The sequence below is a fragment of the Felis catus genome, chromosome B2, assembly GCF_018350175.1.
Source record: "Felis catus isolate Fca126 chromosome B2, F.catus_Fca126_mat1.0, whole genome shotgun sequence".
In the NCBI taxonomy this organism is placed as follows: domain Eukaryota; kingdom Metazoa; phylum Chordata; class Mammalia; order Carnivora; family Felidae; genus Felis; species Felis catus.
The window spans coordinates 44730098-44751764 of NC_058372.1; the positions used below are offsets into that span (position 1 = coordinate 44730098).

General features: G+C 41.1%; 1 protein-coding gene across 3 annotated transcripts in view; it reads right to left on the minus strand.

Annotated features, from left to right (window-relative positions):
• ADGRF1 (adhesion G protein-coupled receptor F1) overlaps nucleotides 1-21234 on the minus strand; it is a 41652-nt gene extending 20418 nt beyond the window's left edge. The window contains exons 1-7 of one of the 3 annotated variants that reach the window (XM_045057625.1): nucleotides 20470-21233; nucleotides 9669-9744; nucleotides 7567-7722; nucleotides 6193-6250; nucleotides 4089-4238; nucleotides 2668-2841; nucleotides 649-749 (exon numbers count right to left, since the gene is read on the minus strand). In XM_045057625.1, coding sequence (XP_044913560.1) covers nucleotides 649-749; nucleotides 2668-2841; nucleotides 4089-4238; nucleotides 6193-6250; nucleotides 7567-7635 — 552 coding nt within the window. In that variant the 5' untranslated portion in view covers nucleotides 7636-7722; nucleotides 9669-9744; nucleotides 20470-21233. Of the gene's footprint in view, nucleotides 1-648; nucleotides 750-2667; nucleotides 2842-4088; nucleotides 4239-6192; nucleotides 6251-7566; nucleotides 7723-9668; nucleotides 9745-20469 lie in introns of all 3 variants that reach the window. The other 2 variants (XM_045057626.1, XM_006931791.5) reach the window with 2 other exon arrangements.
• Between the last annotated feature and the right edge of the window lie 433 nt (nucleotides 21235-21667).

The following is a 21667-nucleotide window of genomic DNA, read 5'->3' on the forward strand; positions in this document are numbered from 1 at the left end:
ACCATTTATTTTTTAGTTTGCTAATAAAGATGGAAGAACCAATTTGTTATAAGGGGGGATTGGGTGCCAGATAACACAAATTTACCCCCGAAATGTATGTTTTCTCCCTCATAAAAATACGACATAAATTTCCATATGCATTGAAACTGAATCTATGGGAAAGTATTTGTGTATGTCTTCAGTGAAAATCACATCTGAACCATCATCCGAGGCAGACGGGCACTAACCGAATTTTTGGATGACTTCATTATATAGTCCAGAATTTTTCTCAATAATTCTATTCAGCCTCTAACAAGAGAAGCTTCTTTCCGGAACAAATCCCAGATGCTGACAATTGAGCCTAGATCATGAAAATTTTCTTTTGACAAATAAAAAAACAGAAAACAATCAAGAAGACTCGGTAGGATATGACTCACATAAATGAGCAAAAGTGAACACAAGAGAAATGGAACGAAGTCAATTACTAAAACTCTCCCAGAAAGAGAATGTTCAATGTACGTCAGTTGTGAGCTATGTGATTAACTGTTCTGTAATAACTCATTGAATGTGAATGATTAAGAATATGCATTAAATAAACACGCGGAATTGAAAACACTTGAACTTATGTTTAGCCAACAATTTCTTATGTAATAAGCAGAAAGTGCTTACTTGAATTTCAATTCCAGTTGTATACTTGGAATATGAAGGAGAAGATGAATTCAAAAGGTCTTTGGTAAATCGTTCATTGATTTTGAAAGTGCCCCAAACCTCTACGGGAAATAAAAAGAGGTTGATAGATATAAAAATTATTCGCTTGAATTTATGACAGCATAAAATTACAGAAGTACATTTGGAGCCCATCTATTTAACGGCAGTATTTCAATTTCTTTTTGTAATGAATGTTCACCTAAAATAATATAGGAAGTGTACATAAAACTAGATTTTCGGGGCGCCTGGGTGGCGCAGTCGGTTAAGCGTCCGACTTCAGCCAGGTCACGATCTCGCGGTCCGTGAGTTCGAGCCCCGCGTCAGGCTCTGGGCTGATGGCTCAGAGCCTGGAGCCTGTTTCCGATTCTGTGTCTCCCTCTCTCTCTGCCCCTCCCACGTTCATGCTCTGTCTCTCTCTGTCCCAAAAATATATAAACTTTGAAAAAAACAAAAACAAAACAAACAAAAAAAAAAAACCTAGATTTTCAACCGTGAATTTGTAACGTAACAGGAAAGTGCTGGTGATCAAGACAACTTTATAACTAGGTAAACGTGTGGCCACCATGTGTGGTTTAAAAAAAAAAAGCAGTCACTTAACCCTGAAATATATGCCCATCTAGGCATTGAACTTAAATACTGTCCCCATTAAAAATTAAAAAAACAAAACAAAAAATAAAACACTACTTGCTATCTCTAGCATATGCTTGTTTACCCATTGCTGGTACTTTTTTGTTCAGGGACAAGTTGTTGCCCATTTTTATATGGATAAATACCATTTATCCTTCATTAAGGACCTAGTGAAATGTACCTCCTGTGCAAGCCGTCCCCTGATCCCCAGCTGCAAAGATTCTTTCCTTCCTCTAAATTCCTATAGTCCTTTGTTCGTACCCCCTTTACAACCTCTTGTACAGACATATCTATCTGTGAGCATTTCTCACGTTTATATGTCCCTGCTCCACTTTGGGAAGACCTTTGTGAGTGTAATCCCTGTCTCATCCATGGTTGTCTGTCTTCAAGATGGAATAGACACAGACCACCCTTCAAAAGGTAGACTTTCATTCAAATTCGTTGAGGAAAATATATTATCTTCTTTCTTGTATTGTAGCCTAACCTCCCCAACTAGCCTTCTAATTCATACATAGAGAGAAGTGCTTCATTGTGTCCTCCCAGAATTTGCCTCTGATTCGGGTATAAAGATGGTGTTTCATAAATATGCATTGCCTTCGTGAATTGGCATCGTCCTGGGAAGGGGAGCGAGAAATGTCCAGAAGATCTGGGCTATTTCAGTTTCTCCGTCACTCTTTGCTCAGCTCTGCCCAAATCCAAAGCTTCAAGATAACTGGAGTAATCTCTGAGGAAACTTTTTAAAGACCTTCAAGCCCTGAAGCCCATGTCATTTGGCTCGCCTCATCACCCACTGAACATAAACCTAAGGTGACAGCTCACTCAGCTTCCACTGGTTTCCTAAAATAGACTTTTAATTTCTTGTTTTGTTTGGTAATGCATTCAGTACACCTACCTGTTGGCAATTTTGAACATGTATTTCAATATAATCACTATGTGCTGCTCCCTGCTCTCACACCTCTAGACTTCCCTTTTCTGAAAGCTGATGTTGGCAAAAGAAATGAAAGAAGGCAGGAAAGAAAATCATGTACTCAAGCAGCTCCCCTACTTGGGATTTCAGTGCATCTCCCTAAATCTCAATAAAATCAGAGAATTGCAGAGCTCAGCTAGATGAACTTCAGGGTTGAATTGATGCTCAAATATCAACTTGCATGTCTGAATTTTCTGCAATTAGGATGTTCTCACTGTGTATAGTTAAGCCTAGTGGGGTATACTGTTACCACCTTTTGATGACCCTGCAAACACTAGCTCTGCTAGTGGAATACGTGGGTGAAGAGCTAGGGTTCCCTCTCCATGGCTTGTTGGGTGCCGGGGTGCAGGCCTGGAGCTCTTCTCCCAGCACCCTGATGTGCTTACTTGCTCTCTCGCAGAAACTGAGGCTCTGGGTGAGGTTGTTGAGATGACAGTCACACCTCTGGAGGGCTCCGGCCGTGTGAAGGTAGCATTTCTGGGGATCAAGGCATGAGGGAGGGAACCAGGAATAGCCGTCCTCACAGGAACACTGCAGGACCCCATTCTGGTGCCCACAGTCTGCACAGAAAACAGAGCTTGGTCTCGCGGGGTCTGATTTATCAATTGACTAGCATTGAGTTCTCATCCTTGTTTCTGACTTAGAGTCTGAACCCAGTGTTTCCCACCAAAAGCCAGAAGGATAAAACTAGGATGGCAATGTGTTTAAGGTAAGGAAACGTCCAACTCAATAGATTCTGAGGCTGATGTCAAACGCTTGGCAAACATAAAATCAAGTGGCTTGGTCAAGCATCCAAAGGAAGGATGAATGCCCAGTAGATAGCCCTTGGAATGGCAAAGAGAAGCAAAAGAGGGTATACAAACCTGATAGCTATTTAAGAGTTCTAGAAGGTGTTTCTCCACTACTTCATTGCAGGCTCCTCTTATCTACCTAACACCGTTTTTAGGTAGGCCCCTTAAGCAAGATGGCAAACACCGAGAGACATTTTTGAGAGTCATGAGGAAAAATTCCATCAGCCAATTCTGTAGTCTCAGTTCCTAACTAACTGACCAAAAATGCCCCATCAAAAGGCATTCCTTTATAATAGACAAAAAACTGGAACAAAGTCACCAGACATCTTTGTGAAAACATGCATCATGATATGCAGTGAATGATTCTTTAATTTTGCCATATGTCAGAACCACCTGGAGGGTCTCATCCCAAAGTTTCTGATTCAGTAAGTCTGGGATGGGGCCAAGGATTTGGATTTCTATTAAGTTCCCTGATAATGCCGCTGCTGCTAATCTGGGCACCATACTTTGACAACTACTGCTTTAGACAAATCGTTTAACATCTCTGAACCCCAGCATTGTGGTCATTAGTGCTGTTGGTCAATTAGTTCTTGCTCTTTTCCAGGCACATAGTAAGATTACATATCTTGCCCCCACCCCCTCCCCTTCCCCAAGGTTGAATGGAACCATGAAACCAGTTTTAGCTAATAAATTGTGAGCAGAACTAATGTGTGTCACTTCTGAGGTGGAGAATTCAACTGCCAACGTGAAACCCTCTATTTTTCCATTTCTTTTTGGCTCAAACTGGGTACATTTGAGGTAGTTTCTGATTGATTAGCCTGGATTCCCAAGTGACACAAACACAACCATGCTGCCGAACTGCAGTAGAGATAAAGCGTGAAGAAGAAAGAACGCATGTATCCTTTCCGGCCACAGATATGGTGGGGATGGTTGTCTCCATAGCATAACCTAAACTATCCTGACTGATACACCCACCTTCCCCATTTCTACTCCCAGTTCCCAGAGGGCAGATTTACATGTGGTGGCCTTTACGCTGATAATCTTCATTGGTTCATGTAACCATAACAATGGAGGCTTCAAAAGCTTCAGAAAATTCTTCAAGTGTCTCTTCTCCTTGGAATCTCTGTAGGCCACCTGAAGCAGCAGCTCATATTCCTGGACTGAGCCTAAAGAGAGGAAGAGAGTCAGGAGTCTCCTCTTTCAGCCTGAGAGACAAATATTGTCAAGGAAGCAACCATGAAGCAACCATCACATGTAGTCTGGGGGGTCACAGGCTGGGCCACAAAGCTTGTTACTGACATCTGCTCGTCCAGACATTAAGTACAAATGAGTGTCCAGAGCAAACACTTGCAGGCAGTCCCACATGTGAGTGATATATGTCTATCCCCCCACTTCTGCTCAGGCAACTGCTCCCACTCTCCCTGACCCACCCTGGCCTCCCCCTGCTGACTTTACACAGTTCCTCAGGACGTCCAAGGTCATGTTTCAGGGATCAAGACCCAAGGGAGAAGATGGGAGAAAATCCGAGTCACTCTTTCTTCTTACTCTCTCAGCTCTGGGCTCCTTGAAGTATCTCTGGCATAAAACCCCCAGTCTCACACTTAGCAAAGAGCCCTTTTTTCTCCTGGGAAGAGGTTCCAGCAATTAGCCAAGTTTGAGTACCTTATGTGATGTGCAAAAGCCAAACGAAACCAGACCCTACTCAAGTCTCATCAATGCCTTATCACTGAGGAGCAGCACCTTTTGTTTCCCTAAGGAGAGGCCGTTAAGCGTTCTGGGCTCAGAGAGAATATGAGTCCTGTGAGTATTCTCTCACCCAGAACTCATTTAGGCACGTTCACGCGAAAGTTAGTGCACGATTTCATGGGGTTTCAAGATCCTCCAAAGCTCATCTATGGATCCCAGATTGAGAAAGTGAAGGACCTTAGAGAAAAAGGGGGAAAAGGTGAACATCCTTTTATCCTTTGATTTCCACTGGCAGTGAAATCTCTTAGAAGTCTTAGATTTCTCGGGACATCCATGCTTTTTGCAGGGACAGATGAGCTGGGAGCTTCTATGAGACTGTCCCATTTCTTAGGGACCTGGTGGGGATGTCCAAGCAAAAAGGAAATTTGTAGAGAAAAAAATCAGCAAATCAACCCCTAGACTTTTCAGAAGGCAGGAAGCTGGCTGAGGCTAACATGTTCCAGAACATTTATAAGAGCTTCCTATCTGCCATAACTTCCACCATCTCACTCCATAAAGCCTCAGCCCTGCCTCTTTCTCTCCCCTCCCTTTGTAGGCTGGAGCCTCTGCCCCAGGTTTGGGAGCCACACCAAGTAGAGAGAGCTAAGGGGACTCCTGTTCCCACTGCCCAAGCAGGTAAGAGGTGGGGGAATGGTCAGTGTCAGAGGTTAATGGCACTGGTTCTGGAGCCAGGTTGACTGGGTTTTAATCATTCCATTTGCCCCTAGCTCTGTTTTTAATTTCACTGTCTATAAAATAAAGATGACCACTGTTCCTAAATGAGAGGGTCAATGTGAGGATTTAATTCGTCTAATGCACTTAAAATAGTGCCTGGCATCTAGTAACAGCTCAATAAATACTAGCTGTATTTTTACTCCGAGGGAAAATGTATTCATGGCATTCCAAATTGAATTTTTATTTCACTTTCTGAAGAATCATAGCCAGCCTTGCATGGTGGTAAGTTCAATGACACCGTTAGAACGCTGTTTTATGACAGACCACTGCACTGGTGAAAGGCTTTTGTGGACTGACCCAGGAGCCGAACAACCATCTGTGGACATCATTATTTCCAAGAAATATATTCGGTGCTTGAAACGTCAGAATGACAAATTGAATTTCAGAACACAACCCATTTCTCGACTGAGAGTTGTACCCACTAATGACTTTGTTAGGATTGAGATAAGGAAGGAAAGGGGGAGCTATTTGTCAGGTATGGTGCAGGATGCTATGCCTTCGTATGTTATTTAACCTTCACAAATGTTTTGCTAGTAGGGATTGCTGTTATTCTCATTTCACAGATTTAGGGTCATACCACCAGTCACAAGCACTACTGAGGTTTGAACCCTGGTCCCTTGGCACCAGTGTCTATCACACCACACTCTACAGGAGTCTCACCTGGATGATTTTTCTTATTCACAGTGAGTCCTCTTTTTGTTTTCATGCCTTCATTTCTCTATTTAAGAGGGGAACAAAAGAATAATTACAACATGGCCTTGTAATGATATACTTCATAAGGCGCTGTTGGAACTCCCAGAACAATTGAAATTATGGATCTAAAAATCCAAGCCAGGGATGGTGGAGAGGTGGCCAGAGAAGACCTCACTGAGGCAACTTTTGAGCACAACCCTGAAGGAGGTGAGGAACTGAGAATCCCTGGAAAAGAACTTTCCAGGCAGAGGGAACAGCACATGCAATATCCTTGGGATGAGAACATGCCTGCATGGGAGGACAGAATGAGGAGGCCAGAGTAGCTCAGCGGAATGGGTAAGGGGAGAGGGGCAGGAAGTGAGATCAGAGAGTATCTCCAAGGAGACAGGCTGTGTAGATCTTTATAGGCTATAGCAATGGTTTAGCTTTTACTTCAGTGAGATAGGAACCCACCGGAGAGTTCTGAACAGAGGTGAGAGTGCTCTACTTTACTTTTTAGAAGGTTCAATCCCGCAGCCATGTTAGGAACAGACAAGCACAAAAACAATGAGAGCATCTCAAGAGTTAGTGCAATAACACAGGTGAGAGACACTGAAGGTGTGGATTGAGGTGGTAGCCGTAGAGGTAATGAGAAATGTGTGAATTCTGGGTGTGTTATAAAGATAAAGCAAAACAAAACAAGAGCCAACGGTTTAGATATGGATTATGAGGAGAGTCAAGCACGAAAATAAATTTTCTTGCCAGGCATCTAGAGGGACAAGGGCACCACTTGCTGAAATGAGAAAGGAGAAGCAAGCTTGGCAAGGAAAAACTCAAGAATTTAATTTTGGACTCATTAACTTAAGGGGCCTATTGGACACCCAACTGGAAATAGCAAGTAGGTAGTAGATACACGGGGTTAGAGTTCAGGGGAAAAGGCTGAGAGGTAGATGTAAATTGGGGAGCCATCAGAGAACATTAAAACCATGATCCTAGATGAAAGCATCAAGAAAGTGAGCGTAGAGAGGGAAGAGAGTCCAAGGATTGCCCATGCCAATCTGTATGCCTCTTCTTGGTCAAAGAAACCATAGGAAGGAATGTGCTGAGCTAGCAGAGATCTCCAAGATGGTTCAGTCTGAGTTCCTTATTTTGCAGTTCGATCATCTAAGTTCCAGGAGATGAAACTGTTTGTCCAAGGCTACACAGCTCATGTTGGTAATGTTGAGACAAGAACCCAGGACTTCTGATTCCAAGTCTACTAACTTATATAGCTCCAGTTGCTGAGGGAGTGATAGGTTCTCAAAGTGCAGAGGGAGAGAAGAGTGGCCGTAAGGAGGAAAAATGGGGCATGTGCCAACTCACCCCCAGGAAGCCTTCCCTGCCATCGGTGAGTGTGAAGAAAGAGATGAGCCAGAGCATGCGGAATTTCATCTTCAGCTGGTCTCCCTCCTTACCGTGGACTCAACCAGGGTCACGGTCTGTGGCCAGACGATTGATGTACCATGCAAGGCTGCAAAGCTAATGCAAGAAAACAAAAAAACAAAAACAAAAAAACCAAAACCAAAACCCCAAAAAAACAAAAAAACCAAACAACAAAAACCACCACCAACAAAAACAAAAACAAAAAAACAAGTCGTTCAAGCCAAAATTTAAAAATGCACACAGTGGTTGGGCCTAAATGAGCAGATCAGAAGCCCTGAGTGTTTGATGATTTTTCCATTTCACGTGTGTAGCCAGAGATACCATTACTTTCGCTCCAGTAGCAGAAGGTATTAAGTCTCTGTCTTTCCAAACTTCCCAGAAAATTGCTCAAGAGCACTCAAATTTGCCTAAACACAGGCTATTTTATTTTATTTATTAAAAAAAAATTTTTTTTTACATTTATTTTTGAGAAACAGTGAGACAAAGCGTGAACGGGGGAGGGGCAGAGAGAGTAGGAGACACAGAATCTGAAGCAGGCTTCAGGCTCTGAGCAAGTGGTCGGCACAGAGCCTGATGTGGGGCTCGAACCCACGAACTGTGAGATCATGACCTGAGCCGAAGTCGGACGCTCAACCGACTGAGCCACCCAGGCACCCCAACACAGGCTATTTTAAAATTATGACTTGCTTAACTTTGTGACTAAATGCATTCAACATCCAGCCTTTTTATATTTCACGGTTTCCTTTTTATCAGTAAAAGCAAGCATTAAAATAACCAATGATCTTTAGAAGCGTTAATATATATGGAATATATATTGGAATATATATGGAATAATATGGAATCAGTGTTTAAGCATAAAATAATGAAGCAATACAGCAAATTTCCTTCTTTATAGTTGACGTAATTATCAACAAATTATCCTCAAGTTTATGGTTATGTGAGAAGAATTGAGACAAAATTCAGCACATGGTCAGGGTCACAAAATTCATCATTTATACCCGGGTTATTTGGTGTCAACAACAAAAAATCACCGTAAGTTAGAATTGTTCTGTCCAATATAGTAGCCACGGGATACATGTGGCAGTCTGAATTTTAATTTTTTTTTAATTTTTTTTTCTACTTTTATTTATTTTTGGGACAGAGAGAGACAGAGCATGAACGCGGGAGGGGCAGAGAGAGAGGGAGACACAGAATCGGAAACAGGCTCCAGGCTCTGAGCCATCAGCCCAGAGCCTGACGCGGGGCTCGAACTCACGGACCGCGAGATCGTGACCTGGCTGAAGTCGGACGCTTAACCGACTGCGCCACCCAGGCGCCCCTGAATTTTAATTTTAATTACAATAAAATGAAATGAACAATACAACACCTCAGTCACACCAGCCACATTTCAGGTATTCGATAACCACATGTAGCTGGCGGCTACCAATATTAGGCAGTGTAGACACAGGACATTTCTGTTATTGCCAAAAGTTTTATTAGGCACAGAATGGTATTCAGCCTTAAAATAAAAGGAAATCCTGTCCCATGATACAATATGGGTAAACCTCAAGAGCATTATATTAAGAAAAAGAAGCCGATTGCAAAAAGGCAAATCTTGTATTATTCCACTTGTATAAAGTATCTAAAGTAGTCAAGCTCATAGAAATGGAAAGTAGAATGGCAGTTGCCAAGGGCTTGGGGGAGGGGGAAATGGGGACTTGCTATTTCATGGGTCTAAGTTTCAGTTTTGCCAGATAAGAAAGTTCCAGAGATCTGATGTATAACAATATGAATATACTTAATCAACACTACTGCAACCACACACTTAAAAATGGTTAAGGTGGCACATTTTACGTGGGGTTTTTCTCACAATGTTTGAAAAGTGGTATTGGACAGCATCGACAGAAATGAAGGAGTGCAATGGGCTCGCAACATTCTTTCACGTCGCCATAGGAAAGGACGAAAAAATAGGATTCCTAGCCTCCATAACCCACCATTAGAATAAGTGTGCTTGACCAGCAGCACAGAAAACGCAGAGTTGGACCCTGCCTTCCAGCTCTTACCTGGTTTCCTGGGTGTACCTTAACCCTCACACAAGTCCTGACGTCCCTGACAGGCCCCCACACTTTGCCCTCTGGTCTACAAGAAGAAAAAAAGGCATTAGGGACAGGATAAAGACTACCACAGGCGTGGCCTACGTGTCAGCAGCGATCCTTTCCAGGGCTTTCTAGGGAAGTAAGAAAAATAAGCAATGAACCACATACAACTTTTGTGTTTACCTTCTCCCCTTAGGTGAATTTCAGTCCTCTCCCGTCGCTACCTTCCCACTTGCCAAAACCCCTTCGAAATCTACTGATTTTAACTTTCTTTGAGCAGCAGCCTATGCTCCAGATTGTTCTTATAGATTCTTGCTTCTCAAAATTTATCTTCTTCGGGTCCTATTCCCAATGGCCTGCTCTGTGCGTTCTCAAAGTGATGGATATTTATGCTTAGGGCAGTGTTTTTCAAACTTTTTGACCAGGCTCGATAAAAAGAAATATATTTTATAACATGTGCATGTATAGACACACATATAATAAAATGTAGGAGTATGTATGTATAAATAACGGAATAGTTAAATAACAGAACAATTCTGTGAAACGGAACTTAATAATTTCTGAGACGTGCCCTTGGACATTTCTATTTGTTTTTTTGTGTGTGTGGTTGCTGTTGTTTTTATTCAAATTCCAGTTAGTTAACATACAGCGTAATATTAGTTTCAGGTGTACAAAATAGTGATTTCACACTTCATACATCACCTGGCGCTCATCACAGCAAGTGCCCTCCTTAGTCCCCATTGTCCATTTAACCCATCCTCCCACCTACCTCCTCTCTGGTTAACCATCCGTTTGTTCTCTTTAGTTAAAAGTCTCTTGGTTTATCTCTCTCTCTCTCTCTGTCTTTTTCCTTTTCTCATTTGTTTTGTGTCTTAAATTCCACATTTGTGGAAAGCTATTTGTCTTTCTCTGACTGACATATTTCAATTTAGTGTAATACTCTCCAACTCTACCCATGTCATTACAAATGGCAAGATTTCATTCTTTTTTATGGCTGAGTAATATTACACACACACACACACACACACACACACACACACACACACCACATCTTTATCCATTCATCAGTTGGTTATTTCCATATCTTGGCTATTGTAGATAATGCTGCTATAAACATCAGGGTGCATGTATCCCTTTGTATTCTTCAGGGAAATACCTAGCAGTAAAATTTTTGGATAGTAAAGTAGTTCAAGTTTGAACTTTTTGAGGAATCTCCATACTGTTGTCCAGAGTGGCTGCACCAGTTTGCATTCTTACCAACAGTTCAAGAGGGCTCCCCTTTCTCCACATCCTCGTCAACACCTGTTGTTTCTTGTGTTGTTGATTTTAGCCATTTTGACAGATGTGAGGTGATATCTCATTGTGATTTTTATTTGTGTTTCCCTAATGATGAGTGATGTTGAGCATCTTTTCATGTATATTGTTGGCCACCTGAATGTCTTCTTTGGAAAAATGTCTATTCGTGTCTTCTGTCCATTTTTTAATTGGATTATTCATCTCCTGAGTGTTGAGTTTGTTAAGTTGTTTTACAGATTTTGGATACTAACCCTGTATCAGATATGTCACTTGCAAATATCTTCTTTAATACCATAGGTTACCTTTTAGTTTTGTTGATTATTTCCTTCACTATGCAGAAACTTTTTATCTTGATAAAGTCCCAATAGTTCCAATACCTTCTTGGAGTGCAGCCACATTGCAGAGGAAGCCTGTGCTCTTTCCAACCCCATTTTCACTTTTTCTCCTCCTCCAGGGAAAACATTTTAATGTCAGTTCCTGAGCACTGTTTGGACCACGGTCTGTAGTGGTGAAGATTTCAAAGAGGGAAACAGTCTCTGTGCCTGTAAGGTGTGATCTATCCTGTCCTTGTGCCAGGGTCTGTGTCCCAGTGGGAGGCTCGCCCTCATATGGCTCTTTCTCTCAATTCTCTCTCTCAATCTCTCTCTGAAAAATCTTCTTTCTCACCTATGTTGTCCAGACTGGAGGCTGCAAACCCAACCCAATAAGGCCTAGATGACAGCCTGGGCGTCGTAAGGAAACTCTTTCTCATACTTTTGGCCCCTTTATCCACTCTTCCTCCCATGTGGAGGGTGTATTCCAGGCTGTCTCCTCGGACTTGCTAGAAATGGTAAACTGTCACTTACAGTCAGGACTTCAGAACAGTGATTCTCAGTCACCGCTCTATAGGCCAATCATGAATAGCTAGACTATAAAACAAGATGGGGAAAGAAGAAGCGGATGAGAAAAGAAAACACTGGGAAGCTCATTAGAAAATGCAAGTGTCTGCATCCCACCCTAAGCGTAATAAATCTCAAACAGGCTAGGCCCAGCCATGTGCATTATTAAAGTTACCAAGAGATGCTGGCCTCCAGGCAGGTTTGAGAGTTATTATTCTAGACTGGTTCTGGGATAGGAAAAAGGAGTTCTGCCCTAAGGCCAACCCTGTGATTTGAATTCTAATTTGGGGTTTGGGACCAAAGCTCAAACTAATCAAAATTTTTTCTTTGCTTCCTTGGTGTAAACACCTCCTCCTTAGATAGAGTTGGAAGACTGGATTTCAGGTAAATAATGGCTAAAGTTTCAGTGTTAAGTGTGTGCCATACAACATTTGGGACACGATTCATTGTCCAGAATTATTCGTTGTTTTTCTGAAATTCACATTTAACTGGGCATCCTCTATTTGCCAACTAGTCAAAGGTGGGAAAATGGTATCTCAAGGCACACGGATCAAAACAAGCACTGTAGTTGAATTGTCCAGGGTTCAGTTACCAGCTTTGATATAATCAAGTAGATGCCCTCTGACATTTTCTCAGGCTTCCCGTACCTCAGTTTACTAACCTATAACATGGAGGAAATAGTATATAATTCAGAAGTTCTTAGAGTTGAATGCATTATTGCATACAAAGTAACCAAAACAATACCTGGCGGGTGATAAGCCTCAATTGTGTTAGTGGTTAAAATGAACATTACTAACATTTCAATTTCAGCACCAGTTTTTACAGTTACTTGTTGAATTGTGTCAGAATTTGACTTCGATTGTGAACCAAATTAACTTACCAAATAAAGACGCTCCCAGGTCGATGGCCACCGCTATGTAAATAGAAGGATGGATTTCAGCCTCAAGGTAATACAGTTTCATAGTAACTGAATTATCTGACTCAAAGGAGAGTCATCAACAGTGTAGAAGTCAAGAAATACTGTGTGTGTGTGTGTGTGTGTGTGTGTGTGTGTGTGTGTGTGTGTGTAAGTAGGGTACGATAATCTTAAATCCCACTTAACATTGCCTTTACTCGAGGCAACCTTCATGGTATTCTCAGGACTTCCTTTCCAAACTGAAAGGATCCTGATTATTAAAATTTCTCTGAATCCGTGTGCCTTAGCCACAAACAAGGAGCTGTTGTTGTCATCAGAGTATATGTGTTTACATCACTTGCTTTTGGCAGCTGGGGGCCAATGATGCCTGAGCCACAGCTGTGTTGGCACTGGCTGCAGAGGGAAGGCTTGGCCATGGCAAGACTCTCGTCACTTCCTTGAATTCATTTAAGTGAATTCATTCCTGATAATCCCTGTCCTTCAGTTTGCAGAGAACAATCATTAAGACTTGCTGTTACGCCTGTGGAGAAGGCTGTCCATTGTCTCTCCATTCTTCCAGTTATGTATTTATGGGCTCCAAATATTATTTATTTATGTCAACAGCTGTCACCTTATCAACAGTGGTGCTTAGTTGGAACTGCTCACACCTACACTTCCCAGAATTTTTAGCAACATTCTAATCTTAGGCACAGTTGACCCGTTGGGCTGCTTTGTTGGCACCAATATTTATGGGATTGTTTCTTCCTCCATAAATAGAAGAAATCCTAGTAGAGTTGTCTCCCTCCTCTCTGTGTTGGACTCACATGGGCATGTGTATATAACACACACACACACACACACACACACACACACACACACACACATGCTAATGCAAAGAGCAGATCTCCAGCTAGGATCTGAAAGAAATCATGACTCAAATAGAAGTGCTTGCTTTACAGGCAGAGGACCTATACAACCTTGGTTTTATTTCATGTCTTATTTTATAACTCTTTGGTAACATTTTCATTGGATCTGTCTTTGTGTAGGAATCCCTGGGCCTTTTGCCTTTGAGAAAAGTTTCTTTGTGCTTCTTTAAGTAGGCAGATATAGTAGAAAAGGTGAAAAGATAGGTGGGGACAGAGAAGGCAACCCATTCACATCTGGAAAAATGCTGGGAGGTCTGGTGAACCTTATGAGCTAGACAAACTCTTTCTGGAAGAACTACAATTTAAAGTTATTTAAAATCTTGGGGGCCTTGGGTGGCTTAGTCGTTGACTTCGACTCAGGTCATGATCTCACAGCTTATGAGTTCGAGCCCCGTGGCGGGCTCTGTGCTGACAGCTTGGAGCCTGGAGTCTATTTCAGATTCTGTGTCTCCCCCTCTCTCTACCCCTCCCCTGCTTGCACTCTGTCTATCTCTCTCTCTCAAAAATAAGTAAACATTAATAAATTTTTTTTCTAATTTAAAGTTATTTAAAATCTCAGTATCTGCATAAATATGTGTGCACAGTAAATTTTAAGCCCATATTTCACATTTTAGCAGGTTTTTTAGCATGCTTCTGTTGTATAAACATAGTGGAAAAGACCTAGATTAATTAGAATCCAGCCCCAGGTTTGTCTCTTATCTGTCAGAACTTGTGAAATTTAAAAAACAAAACAAAACAGAACCTTGCTGGACTCAGTTTCCTCCTCTATAAAATAACCAATAGAATAAGGTGAGTTCAAATCCATTCACATTCAGATTCTATTGTTATATGCCCATTTCCCAAGTTCTATTTGCTTATTATTTATTTATTGTTCTTTTCCTTAGTGTGTGTCAGTCATCAAATAGAACCTGGGAAAGATAAAAAAAAAAAAAATTTACTGGGCTTTATACCTGTTTTCTCCTCAAACTGGTTATTCTAATTCTGGAACATCTTTCGAAATGGGCTGAAAACCTACTAAGAATGATGCCCTTGGGTTGAGAATAGAGGTGTGATTTTTAAGAATCCTAAAACTTTAAGCCTGGAAGAGACCAAAGGAGACTGAGACAAAGCTCAGTCATTCCTTCCCCAGGACATTTTACCAATCTGCTAAACTCTAATTTGAGAGCTTCCAATTTCCCAGGCACCGTGCCAAGCACTGGCGGTTCACAGCACAGTCAGGCGGGCTGTTCATACACCCTAACTCTACCCATTAAGAGAAACTCCAAAAGCAGCCATCCAGACCCACTTTTGAGGAGAACTTCTGGGTTGCTGGGGTCTCTGTTTCCTATTTAAACTCTCCAACATTGCATCGAAGGGATCTCCCTTGAGAGTCCAGCTTGTGACCCTACCTCCTCCTTGATCCTTTTTGTTCCAAAAATTAACATACGTTTTACAAGTCTGTGTGTCCTTTGCCACTCATGGGAACTTCAGTTGCAGGGAATTACTCCTAATGCTGGTGCTGTCAGCCTAGCACGGCTATGTGTTCCCCACGAACAAAGATTCTGGGCTTTTTTAAGTCATTCCATCTGTGCTTTGTGTCTTGGTTACAGGATGAACTGTTGTTCTGAGCTCGGCACCCAATATGGATGTTCTAATACAGTTCATTTTCTACAGACAAGTCCAACTCAATCCCGTTGTAAGAGCCTGACTGCCAGCCTCAGGGGTTGGCTCTATTCCAACGCCTTGTAACTGAAGCTTTTCTCCTGTCATTCTTGGTTCAGTAGAGTCAGCATTACCACCAAGCCCTTAAAGGATGATCAATGGCATTCCAGAGAAGGTGCCAAGCTGTTTCTTCCAGCCAAGGCTTCAGCTCAGCAATGGGGACCCAGCCTTCCTGGAATCCCCAGATGGGGTTTATCTCCACTCTTCCTCACATGACTCCATGGGTAAAACCCATGGAATTTGAACTTCCTCTCATGTTGTTCCTTTGAAAAAGTATTTGCATGGCACTTGAGGGAGGTGATGGTTACATAAGAAGAAGAAATAAGAATAATTCTTTCTAGTTTACAAAATACTTTCATATGGATTGATTTGGTTATTTTGGCAATGTTGTAAATAAAGGGGGAATTATTTCCATTTCACACTTGCAGAAAATGAAAAGGGCAGGCCTGAATCCTACATAAAGACTTATCTTTAAATGTTTATCCTTTAAAGAGATTTTTATTCTTTAAAAAGAATTTATCAACTATTTCTCTAAATTTCTCTCCCCAAAACAATCTAACCTTCCTCTTGGACTTTGAGCCAATGCATTTTGTTGCTTGGGAGATGATTTTAAGAAAATCCAGATTGTTAATTTGATCTCCATCTGACTTCCTTACGAATAAGGTTTCTTTGTTCAAGAAAAAGAAGAGTATACATTTCAAAGCAATCCTTCTAACAAATATGAGTGTCTTCAGTGTCAACGGATGAAAACACACTTTATCAGGCCTACTGGAAAGAACCAGAGAACAGGCTTTGTGGCAACTTCTTATGTGAAAGTTCAGATTAAAGACGTAACAAGCTCTTCCTGGGTATATTTTTAAATAACACAAATATCCAACTTCCATTCAATGCTTAGAGCCATAGAGTGATAAATCTTAATTATTTCAAATACACCAAAAAACAATCATTCTTTGTTTCCCTATGCCTAGTAACAGTATTTTCATCATAATTTCCCAATGAGTAAAAGCAAGTTTTTCAATCATATTCCCCAAGTGATTCTTCTAGAAATAGAACCAGTTTCCTGGCATTCCCCCTACCTTGCAAATATTATGGCAGTTGATATTCCAAAACCTTCCAGGCTCCACTCTATGTTCAGATAAAGACGCATTATGGTGGCAAATTCGTTATTTGGACTCTTACCATCTGCCCTCAAATGTTCCTTCTGTGAAACTTCTTGCATATCCTTAATTCCAGGCAAATCGGGATTTTTCCAGGTTAGAGTGAAGTCCTGCCTCTATGCACTTTGACTTCTGATCCACATGGCCAACGTGCCCTCCTCGTTTGTACCCCTGTCCACACCCCAGTGAGGTGTGGAAATGCCAGTTTCATCACCCTGTCCCCAGCATCTTTTTTAGTGTTTGCCAAATCAAGAAGCAAAATTTTTTTCTAATTGCTTTAATTTCCATGTCTTTGATTATCACTAAGAATAAGCATTGTTTTTCAGATGTTTATTAGCCATTTGTATTTTTTTTTTCCTGGCTTGACTTTTTAAGTCATTGTTCTAAGTTTTTCTATTGAAATGTTTATTTTTTCTTAAGAACTGCTTCTTTGGAGCTTTTATGTAACATGGATATTGGCTTTTTTTTCACTTCTGTTATAAATCTGTGCCCATTTGTCTTTGGTCTTTTAACTTTTTATGTTCTGCACAAGAGCTCAAAATGTTCGTGAAATCACATCTGTCGATCTTTCCCATTTTGTATTTTAAACTAGGAGTCAACCTCAAAAAAAAATGTTTTATAAAATGATTATAAAAATATTCTAGGTTTCCTTCTAAACTTTCATTTTAAAGTACATTTAAACTTTTAATCCTTCTGGACTTACTTTAGTTTTTGGTATGAAATAGGCGTTTACTTTCATTTTCTCCCAAATGAACAACCAGTTATCCCAACTATGTTTCTTGACTGAACCATTCTTTATCAAGACACCTTGATAATCCTTTATCAGTTTTAAAGGCCACCTTGTCACATAGTGAAATTTTGACTTAGGTATCACCACTGTGTCTTTTTTTTTTTTTTTTTTTTACCATTTACTTGTTTCATTGGTATCTTGATCAACAATACAGTAGAGTGTAACATACCTAAGAACTATATCGTTAAGTTTCTTATGGGAAACAATTAGCCAGATTCGCTAAGAGATTAAGTATACAAAAGTCTTCAAACAAAATTAGGCTAAACTACAAACACAAGTGTGCAAGGTTTTCATAGAAAATATAATCTCCTTAAGACAAGGTCTCTTTACCCAAAACTTCGCAGGTGTGAAACTGTTCCATTGTGACCAGTTATCCTAATACAAATTTACAGTAAATGGGTGCTTATCCCTAAACAATAAAGGAACTTATATGATCAGGGTTTTTTTTTTATTTAATCTTAGTATAAAAAAGCAAATAAGGAAATTATCTTAGACTTTATTTAACGTCTTAATTTTAAAAGACTTTATTTAAAACAAAACAAAAAAACTAGAGTTTCCAAGGTGTGTGGGCCTCAGAGATTAAACACTGACATTTACAATGAGGACCCAGAGACACCATGGGGGCCTGAGAACCCTCATCAACGATATTTCACTACAGTTTCACAGTTTGAGGGCTACATACCTCACTGCTATTCTCCTCTTTACTTGTTATTTATTCAACTGCCTACTCGCGGGGAATTTACTCCAACCTTATGAAGTTCCAGGCACTGTCACACTGATTCTTACGGAATTTCATTCTCAACATCTCAGAGCCCAGGTTTCCACCTGCCATTGAACAGGACCCCCTGAGATTATCTTTGGCTTTGAGGGGAGAGGGGTGGTAAGAGGGCCTCCCTTCCCCACGGGTTTTGTGTACCATTCAGCAAAGCTAAAATCAGCTGTGCATGTGACAGACTATGTTTCAGGCCATGATACTATAGACCTTTTCCACTATCCCTCCAAGTTTCTAGGTTATTTTCACAACTATTAAGAACAGGTGTCTATCTATACTTGAACTGTAGAGACCCTGACATCCTGTGAGCACTTCCCTGCTCAAACACAACTAGAACTCCCCGATGTGTCTGGGAACAGTTTCCCCTTTTCTGTAGCTATGGGTTTTTCCTGCCAAAGAGCTTGAGGAAGAAAACAAGGCAGAATATTGTTGAAGTGGTAAATACATGTTTAGATTGGCTGGACTACGGTTTCCTAAGCAGCGTTAAGCAAAACTGAGAATTCAGTGACATTGTACCCAGGATACCACTTCTCCACTGTCTGAGTTCTTCACCCTTTATGGCACACCCCTCCCGCTGGTAATGCCCTTCGATACTCAGTACCCTCTGGCTGCTTCCGGTTTACTGTTGCTCCCAACCAAAGTGCTAAATCGGTCACTTACAGACCCTAGTTTAAATGAATGTGTTCATTTATTTTTTTTAGGAGAATATTTATATTCCTTTAATTGTGGAATGAATGAATGACATGAGGGCATGTGGATGCAAAAATCTGGTGTTCCCCTTACCCTCAGCACAGCAAGAGACAAACTGTGTAACGGGAACCCTACCCCTACTTTAAAAAAATAAATAGGGGTGCCTGGGTGGCTCAACCGGTTAAGTGCAGACTCTGGTTCACTTCACGTCAAGTGAGGTTCAGTTTGTGAGATTGAGCCCCACGGGGTACATGAGGTCCAATTCCGCATTGGGCTCTGGGCTGACAGCATGGAGCCTGCTTGAGATTCTCTCTGTCCCTCTCTCTCTTTCTCTCTGCCCTTCCCCTGCTCATGCTCTCTCTCTCAAATATAAATAAATAAAAATAAACTTTAAAAAAATTATAGAAATTGACTGCCATTTTAGAGGGGCAGGGCGTGTACACCGGTGAGGCACGTCAACAACAGTTCCCATCAGTTTGTGGCTGTGTACAAAACAGAAGTGTTTGCAAGTCAACCTGGTAAATCTCAACATGCACGTGCTCTGATTTTAAGTCCTAATGCTTATTGCCACCATTCAGCAAATTTAGTAATCAGAGCACGAGAAGCTTAAATAATGTGCTCAAGGTTATGACCCTTGCTGGTATTACTAAGTGTGGCCATTTTGTAAGATTGCTCTTAATTTCGATGATGGTTGTATAAGTAGCAGTGGTCTGTTACAGGAAAAGAAAATAAATAAATAAAAGGCTGTGCAAATATTCTAATAAATTATAGAATATATGCTTATCTATTTTTATTATTTCTTTCCTATCTGTAATTTCGCACCAATGTGTGTTATTATCAAGATTAGTTTAACAGGTGTCGTCACGGAAAAGCCACAGGTATCATTTACCTATATCTTTTCCACCTTGATCTTCTTTCTGTCCTTCCTCCAGTGACTTCCCATATCTAGGATATCAGGCTCACATAAATGAATTTTTCATTTCAAAAAAAGGAAAAGGAAAAGAAAAATTACCAATTTTCAAGGCCCATCAGTCAGAAAATAGAGAGTTATCGCTTTATATATATTAGTGGGAAGGAGCAGGGAAATGATTGTAAGGGTCAATGTTTGGATTTTTTCTCAGTTCAGGGAAGGAGCTAAATTGCAAAGTACTTCCCAGATTTATACTGGTTCATGCAAAGCTTATATGAATTCATTCTAAAGTGAAAATAAATTTAATCTTCTCGAGCATATTTGTATTTTAAGAGATTGCTAAAGCTAATATATTCCTAACCAGTGGAAGTCGTGAGACTGATATTTGTAAGTTTCCTTGGTGGCACCTTCTTTATTCCAGCCAATCTACCTCCCAGGCACACCTGAAGAAGAGGGTACCCCTTATTCTGTGTTATAATCGATAGGGAGACGTGTGTGCTGACGAGGTCAGCAAACCTCGAGTTTGCGAATCAACAAATCCCCTCAATTTATATAGTCACCAAGAGGATGAACTCTCTGCTCGTCTCTGCTTGTTGCTTTTTCCATCCTCTGTTCCTTTATTTAACCTTCTTTGGGAAATGGGATGTTGAAATCAGAGTTTTCCCCGGGGGAAAGGGATCTCAACTCAACAGGTAGTACCGGGTTGATAGCAATACACAGTCTAAGGAATCAAATCTCAGCTATTGGGCTTACCTGGTGATTCTTCTCTTCACATCACAGCCTTAGGGAGCCCCTCCTCCAGTGTACCTGTGGTTCAATCACTTCTTAATGCTGTTTGGAAAGACATCGCTAATACCTGACCAGCAGCTCACTGGCATTCATGCAGGTCCACTGATTCATAAGCAACTCCTGGTGCATGTTGCTGCCCTTGTAGGCAGACAAGCCCGGGACACACCCCCTTCAAGAAGGAAAAGAGAAATACTTTTATGCTGACTCTCCCTCCCACTTGGAGTCAATACCAGGCCTGGTAAGAGGAAGGAGATCTGAGCCCAAGACCTAACGATTCTTGCAGCAGACAGATTTCTGAAACCACAAAAGGAAAGTGGGGGAAAAAATGCTCTAGGGGAACGCGGAACACTTCTGTCCTAGATCAGTTTGCTATCAAATGCCACTCTGTCGAGTTTCATGTCGAGCCTCAGGACACCCGCGGGTCATACCCCATAAAGCGGAAGGAATGCAGCCCTTCGTGTATAATTCCAATGGCGGGGGAGGTGGGCAATTCCAGTGGAGTGAAGATAGGGGTCAATATTATTTTTCCTTTTCTGACTTCTTTCCCAGACAAAGGAACCTCAGACTTACCCGTGGGATAATATGGAATGGGCAAAAGAGAACAACAGCATACATGCTGAGGGTGGAATGCTCTTTGGCCTTAGAAAACCTAGAATGGAATCATGTTAACTTTTTAATAAATGCTTCTTTGCTTTCTAAGGACCCATCTGATTTGAAAATTACCATACACACGTACACACACACACACACACACATATATTTTTTAAGTGTTTATTTATTAATTTTTGAGAGAAAGACAGCACAAGCAGGGGAGCAGCAGAGAGAGAGGGAGAGAGAGAAAATCCCAAGCAGGTTCAGCACTCTCAGCACAGAGTCTGATGTGGGGCTTAAACTCACAAACTGCGAGATTATAACCTGAGCTGAAATCGCGTGTCAGACGTTTAACTGACTGAGCCACCCAGGTGCCCCTAACACCCTTATATTCTGCAAGTGACTTGAGGTGGCCCACCATGTCAATGCATTTAAAAACATTATATTGGACTAGAAATAAGGAAACGTGAACTATGAAAGTTCTATGTACACTACACAAATGATAGAAAGGGAAGCTATAGAGTGTCAATGAAGAAAAAGAATGCAAATAGAAACCTATGAGGTATCTACA